We start from the raw sequence: 16,203 nt of genomic DNA, 5'->3' as shown, positions 1-16,203 counted from the left end.
ATGTCAGAAAGGGGAATGGAGCAGACACTAAATGACAGGCACACAGAGTGTGTTCTGAGTTCAGAGGACACGCAAATCAGGGTTCCTGATTCCTCTAGGGAGAAAGAGAGCCTTGAGAGATTTTGGCTGTCCTTCCTCTCTCCCTTTCTTCCTCCTTTCCTTCCTTCCTTCTTTCCTTTATTACGTTCTTCTCCCTCTCTCCCTCCCTCTGTCTCTCCCTCTGTCCCTCCCCTCCTTCTTTCTTTTCTCCCTTCTTTATTTTATTACTTCCTTCTTCCCTGCCTCCCTCCCTCCGCTCCCCTTCGCTCCCCTCCCGTTCTTCTCCCTTTATTTCTCCTCTTCCTTTTTTTTGCTGTCAGCAGCGTGGATGACCAAACCCAGGGCATTTGCTACTCACATGCTCTGTCGTTGATTTGTGCTTCCATCCTCTACTGAAAGATTTTGACGGTGTATCTTATGAGGATCATTCTTGAACATGGAAGGGAATGGCTGATTGGATGTCAAGAGATAGAAGCAGGAAAACCATTAGAATGGTGACTGTTATAACCAGGGAATGAGGTGGGATTCTGAACCAAGAGTGGCATGGGCATGTGAGTGAGTGTGTGTGCACATAGTGTGTGTGTGTGTGTGTATGTGTGTGTGCTGATGAGAATATGAGAAAGATAATAATTCATGATATTGTTGACAGGTAGCAATAGTAATGTATAAAGAGCTTAGAATAATATTTGTGCAATCTAACCTCAATGTAGTTCATATTTTCTCTTTGGGACTGTCTTTTCCAGCACAGACTATTGTAACAAATCCCTATAGCCTGGATCTAACATCCATTTTTTTTTTTATGGTCCTGGAGGCTGGGAAAGCCAACATGCATATTCTATCCAGATTCATTTCTGGTGAGCAGTGGTGTCTTAGGTGGAGCGTGTCTTCCAACTTCTTACTGTGTGTCCGTGTGTAGAAAGTGAGAACTCTGGCCTCTCTCTTATTTTAAGGAGACCACACCCTTTTGATTTCATTCAAATTTAATCACCACCGAAAGATCTCACCCCCAAACACAAAAACTCTTGGGTCTTGCTTCAGCTCCGAGAGCTGGGGAAGATATGGATGTGCAGCCCACAGTAGATCCCAGTGGACATAGCAGAGCAGAACGGAACCAGGAAGATTGAAAGGAGGGAGATCGCTGCCGACTGGGAGGGAAGGATGATATGGGAGGGAGGGACAGCACCCTTCAAAGGTGTCTGGGAGTCTCCGCCCTGCAGAAAGCCTTCCTTGGTGTTGGAGGCCAAAAGAGAGGGTGGGAGTTTGGAGACAGAGATCACAGATCCTGACATAAAGCCTGTCTGTTTAGTGCCTGTCACTAAGCCTATGTATTCTGTGAACTAAAAGTTTCCTTTCTTGTATGGGGGACAGGGTGCCAGCACCTCTTTCATCTTGATAGCTCCTGACATAACAGGCTTCTTCTTTGCATTTTATAGTTTTCAGTCACTGTCAATAGTCCCAGCTGTGAAAACTGAAGAGGGAGACCAAAGCAGGGGGATCTCCGAGTTTAAGGAGCTCTGCTTCTGGAAGGCAGAGAACACTGCCTTCTATATAAGATATTAAAAACCATTAGGTCTGTCCAAGAACCAGGGTCACGGTCCTCTTCTTACACTTAACTGTCCAATCCACACATTCCCAAGGGTCTCTTTGGCAGCTTAGCAATTATTTCTACTATCCAAATGATGCTGATTTGTCTCCTCTGATGGATGGTGAGCTCTTTTAGGGGAAGGACCTGTGTCTTATTAATCTCCATAGTCCCAGAACCTGCCATAGTGGTCTCGATGGCTACCCACAGCAAGATCTGTGTGGAGGGCCAAGTCACTTGCCAGCAGCGTGACTTTGGTCAAATAATATGAGTTCTCTGAGGCCTGAATTTAGCATCCATAAGCAGGAGATGATTGTAAATCCTACTTGATTAAGCTGTTTTAATTAGCAAATGATATAATGCATGCCCAACATACAAGGATGCAAGAGTTAACATTACCAGGCTCGGCCTGACAAGACTGACTTGGGAGTAAAACCCAGCAAGGCCATTTTACCTTTGGGACGCTCTGTTTTTTTAAATTACCATCTTTATTTATCAAGCCAGCTAGAGGTATTAGCCTCTAAGAGTTTTATATCTAATTCCCAAGGCTGTCTTTTATCACTGGTCCTGCATGTGTAGCTTGTTAGGAATTCACAAGGTGAGTGTTTTAAGAGAGTCTTTACCACAAGGGCCACTGAGATGGCAAATCAGCCACGACAGGATGCCCACCAGTGTAACGTGAATCAAATCTGCGACAAGAGCTCCCTAGAAATTTGCTAGACTGACTGGGGAGAAAAAGAACAAACAAAACAAGTGTAGGCCTAGGGATGTGGATCCTGTCTACCTTGTCTCCTCAGGGCTAGAAGGCAGGAAGTCCTAGGTTCAGTCCCCAGCAGCACATAATCCCCGGTGTGAAGGTGCACACCATGCGAGGTAGCCCAGCCGATTTGAGGCCAACTTGGGATGTATGAGCTTCTGTTTCTAAATAAGGGAATAGCGTAGTGGTTCGTCTTACAAATATTTCCCCTCGTACTCAGTACACGGCATAAAACTCGCACTGGTTGCCCTGTGGCTGTCAAAGCCATCGAGGGAGCATGTGCATATACAGCTTCCAGAAGTTTCTGAGTAGAGAAGCAACTTAGGCCCTTGGGAGGGGTCTTGGGGATGGTTCCTTGTCTTGCTCAGCTTTCCCAGGGCAGTAATCTTCGCACTAACAGGCCTGGATCACTTACAGAAAAAAAGCATTTGGATATTGGTCTCAGCCGTTCGAACCATGGGCCATGCCTGTTGGCTAGGGGTCCACTCCCAGAGGGTTCAAGAAGGCAGAACTAAAAAACTAAAATAAGTAAATAAATAAAGTACAAGGCAAAAAGAAAAAAAAAGAAAAAGAAAGAAAAAGAAAAAGAAAAGATTTGGTGACTTATAGTTTTGTTTTCATGTCACCAAAGTAAGTTTTCTAAGTTTATTTGAGTTTATCAGTCCGTAGGCACTGTGGGGTCATGTAGTCTGTCCATCTGTGCATTCTGTAGATCCAAGTAAGCACAGAACAGAACTTCTCAGGGGAAAAATCGCACCTGGCGCCTACACACGCTACTGCCGGTGCTCCGTAGCGTCTTGTGCCCCAACAGGTCTCTGCCAGCACAAGGACCATCACCAGACGCAGCCCAGACCTGGCATCTCCCGAACATTGTTTCTGCCATGCCCAGCTCACTGGGTGCCAGCGAATGACAGCAGGGTGGCAAGGGAGGAGTTTCCTATGCTGTGGCTTGTCCTAAGATGGCTGCCTGAACATCAGCCAGCGGGTGAGGATACCTTAGTACGCACGACGCCGATAGAGAAGAAGACGAGACCGTAAGTCCACAGGACCCTTACCGAGGAGAGGCCTCCTCAGCTGCTCAGGGTGAAAGAATTGATAGGATTTTAACACTGATCCTGAGCTTCTGGAGTCCAGTTACTGGTTTTCTGCGGCAGGAAGTCAAATTAAACTGGGAGGGCCTGGGAGGGCTTCAGCACACGTCTGCTGCCTGCCTGTCCCTCTCTCTCTGTCTCTCTCTCTCTCTGTGTGTGTCTCTGTGTCTCTGTGTCTCTGTGTCTCTCTCTCTCTCTCTCACACACACACACACACACACACACACAGACCTGTGTTGGGCATATACAGACTTTCCTCATTCTTGACATCCCCTGAACAACACAAAGTAACTTTTTATACTGTATCAGACAATGTAAGTCATCTGCAGATGATTTATATTATATGAGGCTATAAGTAAAGTCTGTATCATTTTATAGAAAGGACTTGAGCATCTTAAGATTTTTGGTATCCAAGGAGTATTCTGGAAGCTCCATGGTTACCAAAGGTACACTTTCCCGACATAAAAGAAAAAGCGCAGGTGGTTTTTGTGGGTCCATCCATGTGAGTGAAACCCAGCTGCTTTTATCATTGTGCTCGGGCTTATTCTGAAGAGCAGTAAGAGGAAAGAGACGAGGAAGCAAGGCCTACGGTGAAGTACTGCGTGTATTTAGAAAAGATGACTCGAAAGTTCATGCTTAAAATCTAAGAATTCAGCATGGGGAAATTGAGCTTAAGAAAATGACTGAAAACGTGAATCTCCACATACATGACCACCACCTGCTCCCTGCTCCGGTCGGAATGAAACCTTGGAAATTATGTGTGAATTACTAAAATCCCATCTCGTGAACTACTGTGTGCCTTTTAAAGCAGTGCTCACGGAGATTATGTGGAAATATGGGAAAGCTTAAAATGTTGTATCTTCTCGGAAGAGAGATAAAGATTATGCCTCCCATGTGGGAAAACTGGAATGAGAAGATCACATGCTAAAAGTCGTATTTGGGTAATGGGATTAAACGACATTTTTCTTTTTCTTTAGAGTACTTTAATTAGTTTCCAAGGTATAAAAAAATTCTACAGATTGAAAAGTGATTAAAACCACCTAATTAAAGACCCAATACTTTAAAGTCTTCAAGAATGAGGGTTTGAAGTTAGCTGTCCTAGCTTCATGAGGGATGCCACACGGGACATTTCAAACAGTCGGTGCAGTGGGCAGGGAGGAGATTGCATTCAATCTGAGAGCGATTGGAGTTGAAAAGTCGGAGAAATAAAAGCAGAAGACACCAGGCCCTCCCACACCCAGCTGCCAGCAATTCAGCTGAGGGCTTCAGGAACTCGTTTCTGGCCGTTCACTGGTTGTGCTCAGGAGACGGCTCCCAGGTCATTGTGATGGTGATGGTCTTCTCTGCCAATGGCTCCCAGAGGGCCAGGCTCTTCATGGCAGCTGTCTGGGCTGGGGTCGCTGGGCATCAGAGAATCAGGGTCTGTGCAGTGTTAACCTGGAGGCGAACAGTTACCCTCCTCACACCTCCTCCCCAGGGGCAGCGTGCCTCGTTAGGGTACAGTTCCTAATCCAAACACCCATTCATCTTTTTCTCGGGGTTAAAGGGCCAGCAAAGCAATTTTTGTGCCCACGCTTTCTATTTTGATACTGCACTTGTTTGTGTTTTACAAGAGCTTTGTGTCCAGAGCAATAAACACAATGCCAAACGCTTATGGTGGCCCTTAACAATAAATCATAGTGACGAGGCTTAACTTAGAAATTATGTTTACCTCATTAAGAAAATTAGAGATGTGTGGTTTAAGTGAAAATGTCATTTGTGGTAATTCTATGAATGTAGCATTATATAAACTCTCAGATGTCATTTTTTAAATTTTCCGTCCCTTGCCAAGTAAACCAAGTAAGTGAGTCTGTAACTCCAGAAATGTTTTTCAAAAGGAAATCAGTGGAAAATTAGGATTTGCAATGAGAGAAATGCACTTGTTATCTCCGTGGAAGTGTTTGATGTGCAGACATTGGCCGCACCTTCTCTCTCATACTTAAAATAGCAGGCAAGTTACAAACACTTCTTTTTCCATGTTTTCGAATTGTAGAGAGCAAAATGATGAGTCCCAAGATAAAAAGACCATGAAGGCCCCCTAAATCTGTTTCTAAATGCATGGCCTTTAAGTTTTCCTTTGCAGAGTCACTGTCAACGTGAATGCCAGACATTTCTGGTGAGTCACATCTAGGCATCTGGTTTCTGTTAGGAGAGGCACCAAATATTTGAGGGATAAAGAATTCATTTTTAAATCTCAAGTTGTTTTTCATTACATTTCTCAAATTCAAAATCTCACATTCAAGAGCAGCTAATATATAAAATATACTCATAACATCTTCAAGCTGAAGAGGCCTTGGTTAAATAAATTACTAAGATTCAGCTGTCAGGGGAGAAAAATCCAGCCTCCCAGAGTCTCTAAATAATATTGCAGAGCTTTACAGAAGAGACACTCCCTGCGGGCACTCCGTCTGTGAGTCAATCATTCCCAGACTGAAAACATTGAAGGAAAAGACTTCACCAAGTTCCAGGGACCAAACCCGAGTCAGCTGTGCACCGCACACTGTGCTGTGTGTAGGCTCTGTGCGACCACACCCTGCTGAAGCCTCCAGTCCCTGTGCAGCTTCCCCGTCTCCAGCACTGCCTAGCGTTGCCTGTCCGGACTCTTGTGAAGTTAGACCCACGATAACACGTGCAGACTTCTTTTCCTTGTCTGTCCCCTCACAAGACAGCACAGCAAGCAATGACATTGTCACTTTGTGTTAGAAGGAATCTCAAAGTGACGTAAGGCTCTAGAAGGATGTTCATAGGTTACATGGAGCTGTGGCTCATAGGTGTGTGTGTGTGTGCGTGCGCGTGCATGGGTGTGCACATATACAGTGGTACCATTTTATGTGTATGAAGGAATTAGGCACTCACAGATTTCAGTATCTGCATGGAGTCCTGGAACCAACCGCCTAAGGACGCAGAGGAACAATGTGTTGTAAGAGTTCTCTGACCTAACCTATTTGGGCATTTTTAAAGGGTGGTGGTGGCAATGGGAGAATCCCCACCTCTTGCTTGCTAAATGCACTTTCATTAATTGACAAATTTTACTGAATATGACTCAGATTGGCAAAGCTGCCCCATCCTCTGCCTCATTCACAATGGCTTCTACTCTTCCTCCGTTATGCACTTTCTGTAATTTTAGCTAGACATGGCCAACAAGATGGAGCTGGCATTTTGTTGGTATCATCTTATGCTTATCTTTGGATACTGGGTATAAAGTTCTTGCATGTTTTATAGGGATTATCTTTGTGTGTGTGTGTGTATGTGTCATGTGCTAAGCATGCATTCTACCACTGAGTTATACCCTTAGCCCCTCCTTCTCTTTGTGTGTGTGATGTATGTGGGTGCACATGTGTGTAGCCGCTCACTGTACATGTGTATATTTGTATGTGGAAGACAAAGGTTGACACTGGGTGCCTTTGTTTTGTTCTCCACCCTATTTTTTGAGACAGGGTCCCTTAGTGAACCGGGACTGGTTCGTCAGTGGGCCCTGGGCATCTGATCGTCTCCACCTGCCACCTGAGTTGTAAGAAGCTGTGACTGCCAGTTACGTGGGTGCTGGGGAGTGGAGATTTGAACCCAAGAGCTGTAAAAACTGAAAGCATAAAACACTAAGTCCACGTTTTCTCATAATTTTTATAGCCCCACTTTCATTTTTCCAATGGTATCTTTTACTATTATGGTGCCTATCTTTTTTCTTTATATAGACACACTTATATATAGTTGAAAAGGTAAGTCAAACCATACTAATATATAATTTTTGCCACTTGTTTACTGCCAACATCTTTTATGAAACAGACATATATTTCCAAGAGATTTATTTTATCTTTATTAATAATACCATAGTCTTTTGCCATTTACCGTATTAGTATGTATAAATGAATGTTTAGATTGTTTTAATTTTTATTACCCAAAAAAGTACTATCAGAGACATCCTTGTCATTTTTTTATTTTGCACACTAATGTTAGTTTTTTTCAGGATAAATTTCTAGACATGCAGTGTCTGGACATAGGATATTTGTATGTTTGATAGACAGTTTGTCCATTTGGCACATGGACTGAGAGTCCGCGTGTTCAGCAGGGCTTGGTTTAGGAACACTGACCCCTGGGGTGTGGCCCACGGGTTTTATATAATCCACGTCGAGGAGTCTCCTGAAGGATAAAGTCACGTCACATTCAAACCGGCAGCAGGTGAATTAATTGTGGAGATAACGACAAAGATGAGCCTGGCCCACTTCTGCTATCGTTCACGGTGGTGATCATTTCACTGACGCGGTAATTAGTACAGTTTCATTGATGCTTCAAACAAGGCAGACAAGTCCTCTTCTGACTGGGCACGGGGCGCAAGCTTGGTGACCCTTTCCTGAGACAGTAAACAAAAGGAGTTACCTGGGGCTTGGAAGAGCAATGCTATGTGCTCATGGGAATTAGTTTGGTCATTAGAGACAATGACTAGATAATTTAAATATCCTATAGAAACAGCTTGGCTTAATCCAACACTTGAGAGGCAGCGGCAGGGAGTCATGACTTCAAGGCCAGCCTGAGCTATATAGAAAGCGCCTGGCTAAAAACAAAACAAAAACAAGCAAAGGCTAATTAATCAAAGAAACTCCCCACCCCAGGTCCCAAGCCGTATTCCTCGAATGGTTTGGGCTAATTCCCAGCTCAGGTTTCTCAAGAACTACTTCTTTCTCACGAGGCTTTGGAAAGCCTTCTGCTCAAATGTACAGAAACAAACCATCCTGCCCACTGATCGGACCGGACCTGCCAATGGCCTCTGCCAGCTGTCCCCAGACAGACAGTCGTGTCCCTGGAAACAGCAGCGCTGCTAAGAAAAATGTAACTGCTGGTCCTCGACTCAACACCACTTCCTTCACAGCTTGTGTTAAGACACACCCAAAAGTACTTTCTGTAGAAGCGACCCTTTAGGTTATGCGCAACAAGGAGTCTATTTTTCTCCTTATTAACCAATGTTTCATATTTACTTTTTCCAGTCACTTTAGTGGTTTACTTCATTTCTCCAGTGGTCATGGGTGGAGTTGGTGATGTCAACAGCCTACGGCTACATGTTCTCTCCGTGGCTCCAGGATCCTTCTGGAACAAGGGACTAACAAAAGATGGCTATCTGCTACCCAGATGAAATGAACACACACACACTACATCATCATGGGCCTTTGGCTCTATTTTCTGGTAACAAGCAGGTGTTTGGATGTATAACCCGTTAGCAGGCAAGCACAGGTGGGGTGGGGCGGGGCGGGGGTGGGACAAAGGTCTGGCTGTGTTTAGTGCTCTGATCTGGTACCCAACACAGTGCTCAACATACAGCAAATGTATTACCAACGGTTAGTTTCTGAGTTAATGAAGAAGGTAGGAAGAGGAGATACTGGCATCTGCCAGGCACCCACACACAAGGCAGACTGCAGACTCTGCCCAGCTCTCCTATTTTCCTCAGTTCAGAAACGACACCCAGTGAGTAGTTCAGACAAGGAAAAATCTCAGGATACATTTGTGTGCAGGATCCCTTGATCTGCAAGTCTGCTGGACCCACCTTCAAGATGGATCACATCTGACACGCCAGTCCTCCCACCACCGCCCTGACCTGCAATGGGACGTTTCCATTTTTGCTCCACTATCGCCCCCTAGAGGCTGTTCTCTTGACAGTCGCTAAATCTACTTTAGCCTCAGCAGAGACCTGGGTTTATAAGTTCTGGATAAAGGTCCCTTTGGGATCAGAACAAAATCATGGGGTTGCCATGCAGTTCAGCTCGTAGAGTGCTTGCTAGCACGTGAGGACCTCCAGATTCTGTCTCCAGCGCAACCAAAACTAGGTATGGTTTGGTGGCTCCCACCGCTACTTTAGAACTCAGGAGATAAGAGGCAGGTGTGTTAGAAATTCAAGGCCACCCTCAGTTACCCATCAAATCTGAGACCGTCTTGGCATATATGAGATACAGTCTCAGAAAAAGAAATCATGAAGTGTGATGTCTCCTCAATCTGGCTCTGTCTTTCAACCTTCCCTCTCTCATTGGCTCATCCTCCCCTACTGCCCCCCCCAGCTTTTGCCCTGCCCCCACTGGCTCCCTCCCTCCCTCTCCACTGGCTCACTTGCCACCATTGTCTCGTCCCCTCTCCTCTCTCCCTCCCCACTGACTCACCCCCCCAACACACACCGGCTCACTTACCCTATTTGTTTGCTTGAGACAGGGTCTTACGTAGCTCAGACTGGCTTTAAAGTCCCTCTTTAGTAGAGGCTTGCACTACTGATCCTTCTGCCCCTACTTCCCAAGTGCTGGGATTACAGGTGTGCACCACCACACCCAGATCCACCATCCCGTTTACATTTCAGCCTTCTCCACATCCCTTCCTTCCTTAGCTGCCATGTCTGGGCTGCCATGTCACGAAAGACACTGGACTGCCCTCACTGGAGTTCCCGCCATATGGTTCGCACGGGATTTCTTTCTATCTCATTACTTAGGCATTCCATCCCACCAGGGACCATCGTCTGGAAGTTCTCAGGAGAAGGGAGGTGAGCTCCAGGCATAAGCCCTAAAACCCCTGAAAGAACACATGGACATGGTGGGAAATCCTGATGACACCAGGCTCGGCGTTTGATTCCTTGGATGTGACAGCAAAGACGCAGAAGACAGAAGAGAAAATAGAAACCTGGAACGGACTAGATCAAAATATACGACTTCTGTATACCAAAAGACCGTAGCAAGACAACGAAATGATGACTCCCAAAATGGGTAAATGCAAACAGTATATGTGATATGTTAATATCCAGAATATAAAATCTATCCTTACAGTGCAACAGCAAAACACCGAAGGGAGCAATCCAAAGATCAGCCAAAGTCTTGAATAGATATTTCTCCAAAGAACAACACATAAATAGCCAATACGCCCAGGACAAGCTGGTCAGTGTTCTTAGCCTTTAGGGCGTGCAAATCTAATTCTCACCGAGACACCGCTGCGCACCACTGGGCGATCATAGAAACAATGGAAACTAACAAGTGCTGGAGAAGATGAAGAGAACCGGAGCCCTTTGTGTTGTTGATAGAGACGTAAATGGAAAAGTTTCCCAGTGCATCAGAAAGCTAAAAACTGGACTGAAATTGGTAGCACATGCTAGAAACCTCCGCACTGGGGAAGTGAAAGTCGGGATGACCACAGCCAGCCTGGGTTACATAGTGAGATTCTGTCTCAAACAAACACCAATAAAATTACCATAGGAACGAACTGTATACTCACAGATACTTACTCCAAAAAACTGAAAGCAGGGATGCAAACGTAGGTGGTGGTTTGAATAAACATGGCCAGTGTAGGCTCAGAGGGAGTGGCACTATTAGGAGGGGTAACTTTGTTGGAGGAGGTGTGTTACCAGGGTGCAGGCTTTGAGATCTCAGATGCTCAAGCCAGACCTTCGGATCCAGGTAGAACTCTCAGCTCCCTCTCCAGCACCATGTCTGCCTGTGTGCCACCATGCTCCCCGCCATAACAATAGTGGACTGAACCTCTGAAACTGTAAGCCTGCCCATGCTAAATGTTTTCCTTTATAAGAGTTGCCATGATCATGGTGTCTCTTCACAGCAATAAAACCCTAACTAACATAATATACTTGAATTACCAGTGTTCAATACAGTCAGAAGGTGGAAACAGCCCAAGGGCCCAATACAGGCATGGAATGGCATATCCACAAGATATGGTATATCCACACAAGGAAATATTACTCATCCATAAACAGGAACAGAATTCTGACACATGTTACATTGGTCAACACATTAAGATAAAATAAACCAGTCACAGAAAGACTGACCGTGTATGATTCCACATATATGAGGTGCCCAACCTAGGCACTTTCAGAGACGGGAAAAAGATTTTAGGTTGCTAGGGGCTGTGAGGAAGGCGATAGGGCAGTTGTTCAGTGGCTAGAGAGCTATTTGGGATGTTAAAAAAAGATCTGCAGTGGAAAGTGTTTTTTGTATAGCACTGTGGATATATTAAATACTATGAACTATACACATAAAAGTTATTAAAAATATAAATTAAAGTTAATTTACTACAATTAAAAATAAAAATGAGAAAGGAGGATGGATGACATCTTAGAGAAAGTGGGAGGAAATGCTGTTGACTATGGATGAGACAGAGGCAAAATTTTTATATTCTAGCAGATCTTATTAATAGTTATTTATCAATCTATCATTTATCCTTCTCTATCCTATCTATCTATCTATCTATCTATCTATCTATCTATCTATCCATCCATCCATCTACTTGAATATTTATCACCTATACCTATTTGCAATAAATCACCTATTTATTTATAATCAGTCTACCTATCATCTACAGATAATCTATCTGCTTGTCTATCTACCCATCTGTCTGTCTGTCTGTCTGTCTGTCTGTCTAGTTTCTGGCAGGATGAAGAGCTGGCTTTCAGTTTGTACTATGGCCAGAGACGATGGTGATGATGGCAACGGTTTCCACAACATTTTGTTATACAAGGAAGAGTCCTCTGATGAGCTCAGCGTCTTTTGCCGGGACCTGTTCCTCTCTGGGGAGGCAGCTCTGGACTTTCAGGAGTGGCTTAACCACGCCTCTGCTAGATTTCTCTTTCATACTGCCAGGCACGGTGATCGGGCAAATATAGCGAGAGACAAAGTGTTTGATCCTATGCCATATAAAAGTCAAATGGCTTCAGAATGAAGATGCATTGAGCAATGTGCTATTATTTGCAGACACGAAGGCCAAAGAACAACTGATTAACGCGGGCACTGAAATGAAGATTCCACTTTTAGCACAGTCAAAAGATGACACCATTTCGGCTGGCCTGTCTGCAGAGAGGAGTGGGAGTGCCGCTCGGGCAGGCGCTGCTCCCCAGTAACGAAATGTTTTGACTTGAAATGCCAATGTTTCTTTCCGGAGGTTTCAGAAATCGAACTCTGAAGATGGATTTGCTCTTGCCCATCCCCTCTGCAGCTGGGCCATGCAGCTGGAAGCCTCTGCATGCAGGGCTGCCATTCGCTGCCACTAGCACAGGCTGTGTGTTTGGTTAAGAAAAACGGAGCCTGTTCGTTCTTTCTAGAGAAAACTGACCCCTGGCTGCCGAACATAAAAAAGTCTTTTATCACACACGGACTATATAAAACAAACTTTCTGGCAAGACTCCTTGCAGGGATCAGTACATCATACTTCCTTAAATCTGGTAGATATTAATGAGTGAAGACTGGTCCTCTGTACATGTAAAATTCTGAGGTTGCCATGGCATTCCTGTAAGACACTCACTGCTGCCAAAAAACAAAATGAAAACCCCCACAGCACTTCTTCATCTGCAGGTTATTTCTGTTCTAGTGATGGCTCTCTATGGCTGTGATAAAACAGTGGCCACAACCAACTCAGGGGAGGAAGGGGCTGATTTCACCTAACAGCTCCCCAGTTCACAGTCAAACAGGGGAGTAAGGACAGGGACTCAAGGCAGGAACCTGGAGGCAGGACCTGATGCAGTGACCGCAGAGGAGCGCTGTTTTCTGGCTTGCATTCATGCTGCCAAAACCAACAGCACGTGGGAGACTCTTAGGCATTCCCAAGTTTGGCTACCAGCTTGAGAGGCAGCCTCCCCCACCCACCACCACCACCGCAACAGCTTCTGTGTGCTGACCCCAAGGAACTACTCCTCAGGCGATCTCTCAGGGACAGCCAATTCTTCAGCCCCAGCTGACCAGAGTCAATTATCTCAGTAAAGCAAAGGTTTCACTTCAGTGGTGCCGGTCTATTGTTAATCACAGCTGACCAGAAACCACGGATTCTTAATTCAAAATACCAACCAAAATGGCCCAATAGTCTTTGAGGAACTCTCAGTCTTCCCAGGCCTTTGTTGTCCGTGCCTCTTTAACATTGCTTTCTCCCAGGCTCCCGTAACAACTTCTTAAGCTCTGACCACCCAGTGGAATTTTCAAGCCCAAACCTCCCAAATCCTTCCATAATTCTCCCATAACAATACAGTCATGCCCATCACCACAATATCACACTCTCTGGTACCGATTTCTGGTTTCCGTTGCTGTGATAAACACCACAACCAAAAGCAACTTGGGGAGGAAAGGGTTTGTTTGGTTTCTCGGTTTATAGTTTATCATCAAGAGAAGTCAAGGCGGAAGCTCAAGGGGAGAACAGTGAAGCGCTGCCTACTGGCCTGCTTTGGGGGGGGGGGGCTTGTTCGGCTTCCTTTATTATATACAGTGGGGACCACCTGCTCAGGGATAGCGCCCCCCACATCATCAAAAACATAAGCCCTTCAGACAGGAGCACAGGTTACTCTGATGGAGGCAATTCTTCAGTTGGGATTTCCCCTTCCATGGGAATTCAAGTTTGGTAAAGTTACAAAAACTAACCAGCATATAATTCTTGGAAGTAAGCAAATTCATATTCTTTTATTTTTTCTAAAATTATATTACTATTTATTATGTGTATATGTGTGCACCACGGCACGTGTGTGGTGGTCAGAGGACAACTTGTGGCGTTCAGCTCCCTCCATGTGGGTCCTAGGAACTGACTCAGGTCATTCAGGTTTAGCAGCAAGCACCTTTACCTGCTGAATCACCTCCCTGGCCTTAGAAAGTTGTATTTGTGGCGCTGGCGAGATGGCTTAGAGGATAAGAGCACTGACTGCTCTTCCAGAGGTCTTGAGTTCAATTCTCAGCAACCACATGGTGGCTCACAACCATCTGTAATGAGATCTGGTGCCCTCTTCTGGCCCACAGGGATACATGCAGTCAGAATATTGTGTATATAATGAATTAATAAATCGTGAACATAGTCCTGGGATAAACAGAAAAGACAGCAGCCCTGAGATAATGCTAAGAAGCCAGAAGTCACACTGAAATCATGGTGGCCCCTAGGTCTGTGGAATTCCTGGACAAGTTTTCATGGCTGCCTTTGTTTTACTCAGTCTTAGGAAACACCTAGCTATAGTTACCGCCACCAAGCCACTCGCTCACCTGGACAGAGGCTTTAGAGGAGAAGCTGCAGGTAGGAGTTCGTTCAACATGTCTACCAGGCTGGGTGTAGCCGAGGACAGAGAAGCAAAGCAGAGCCCTACCCTCATCAGTCGTAGGCTTGGCTAGCATAGCTACAAGGGCCTTACGACGTCTTACATTGTGGCTCAACAGGTTAGAGCGATGGATCTGTAGGTTGGCTCAGGACCTATGCTGTATCTCAAGACATTTGTGTTTCTCACTCACTTACATGGTTAGGTGCGACTGGATCCACTGGGCTTGAAGCTAAGTCAGGGAAACCAGTGGCCCATGGGCAATCTCTCACCAGTATGCTGAGAACTCAAGAAAGTGGGAGCAAGGAGCACCCAGTTGACTTTTCTTAAAAGTCTACTCACACAGGAATTTATACCTAATGATAATAATTGTAGGTAAAGGTTGTTCATCCAATTGGATGGGACATGTTTCCAGTTTACCGAGGTTCCCTGCATTCTGTCGCCTCAAATTACTTTGTTCATTGCTTCTGTGGGCATAGGAACTGTGAGCTCAAACTGTCCTAACATCTTCTGTGAATGATGAGGTTATCAATAGTCTGGATGGTGATGGACTGGGGAAGATGGGCCTGGTTTGAGTCCTTGCTTTCCTGGAGGGGATGAGGAAAAGGCACCGCTGCTTGTAGCCAGTGGGCTGCTGCATGCATAGACAGATATCCTAGCCGTTGGCTGCCCCAGAGCCAGGGAGGGACCTGTGAATGCTGAGCGCTGGACAAAAGAGCCCCATGGTGATCCCTGTTTTCCTGCTTTTCCATATTGACTGGGAGGATTCAGGGAGTGGCAGCGTGTGGCAAGCGTGATATAGTCCATTGACTCGGTGCTTGTGGGTCTGAGTGCCCTACTTTATAGTACATGGCAATAAATGAGGATCTTGGTCCATTATGATCTGGAGTGCTAGCTCCAGAGAGGTCAAAATAGAGATCACATCTTCATGTGGTTCTCGGGAGAGGGAGCTTTATATCGGTAATGATTCGACTTTGTAAACATGAATAATTTAGTTTATATTCTTTAGCAAAGTTTAAATCAATGAAATAAGGCACAGAGGGACACAGATGTGTATGAAATAAGCAAAATTTACCTGAATGACTCAAATGCAAAATTGCAATAATTCCAACTTAAGAGCAAGCATGCATTCTATGGAACAGTAGGGATCTGTGGTGATTTATCCCGGAAAATAACACCGGCGGTCCTTTTGGAATAGCTTTGCCCCGCCTTACAGGGAACTCCCGAAACTGCAGAGGTGTGGGAGGGGGAGGGGTTTCCATAGATCAAGTCAGTTTGGCAGTTTGCATCTTGGGTTTTCATAAAGGACCCTTTCAGTTTTGCCACATGAAGGAACACACAGGCACAGGGAGGGGCCAGGCTACTTTTGCACTTCGGGTTCTCGAGCGGCTGTGAGGGGCGTTGCAAGGTTCCCCTCCAGCTCTGTGCTCAGCAGACATGAAAGCCACATTGTGTATCTTACCTGGGGCAGTGTCCCTTTCACCAAGGAAGGGATGTCATCCTTGGAGTAGCCAAGGGCACTGAGACCATCATCAACATTTAGGTCAAACAGGAACTGTCGGAGGGTATCTGCCAACACAGGCCCGGCGTCTTGGGTCCTGGCGGTGCGGATGTCGGCTCCTAGGAGAGAAGTGCAGGCCATGGGAAGGAAGGGAAGCAGCTTCCAGGT

General features: G+C 45.5%; 1 protein-coding gene across 2 annotated transcripts in view; it reads right to left on the bottom strand.

Moving 5' to 3' along the window:
- Window positions 1-7,306: 7,306 nt before the first annotated feature.
- Window positions 7,307-16,203, bottom strand: part of Adhfe1 (alcohol dehydrogenase iron containing 1) — a 30,994-nt gene continuing 22,097 nt past the window's right edge. For both annotated transcript variants that reach the window (XM_057790576.1, XM_057790578.1), the window contains exons 13-14: window positions 15,997-16,154; window positions 7,307-7,856 (exon numbers count right to left, since the gene is read on the bottom strand). In XM_057790576.1, coding sequence (XP_057646559.1) covers window positions 7,773-7,856; window positions 15,997-16,154 — 242 coding nt within the window. In that variant the 3' untranslated portion in view covers window positions 7,307-7,772. The remainder of the gene's footprint in view (window positions 7,857-15,996; window positions 16,155-16,203) is intronic.

The sequence above is a fragment of the Chionomys nivalis genome, chromosome 16, assembly GCF_950005125.1.
Source record: "Chionomys nivalis chromosome 16, mChiNiv1.1, whole genome shotgun sequence".
Lineage (NCBI taxonomy): Eukaryota > Metazoa > Chordata > Mammalia > Rodentia > Cricetidae > Chionomys > Chionomys nivalis.
This window is presented reverse-complemented; position numbering and strand designations above follow the sequence as displayed.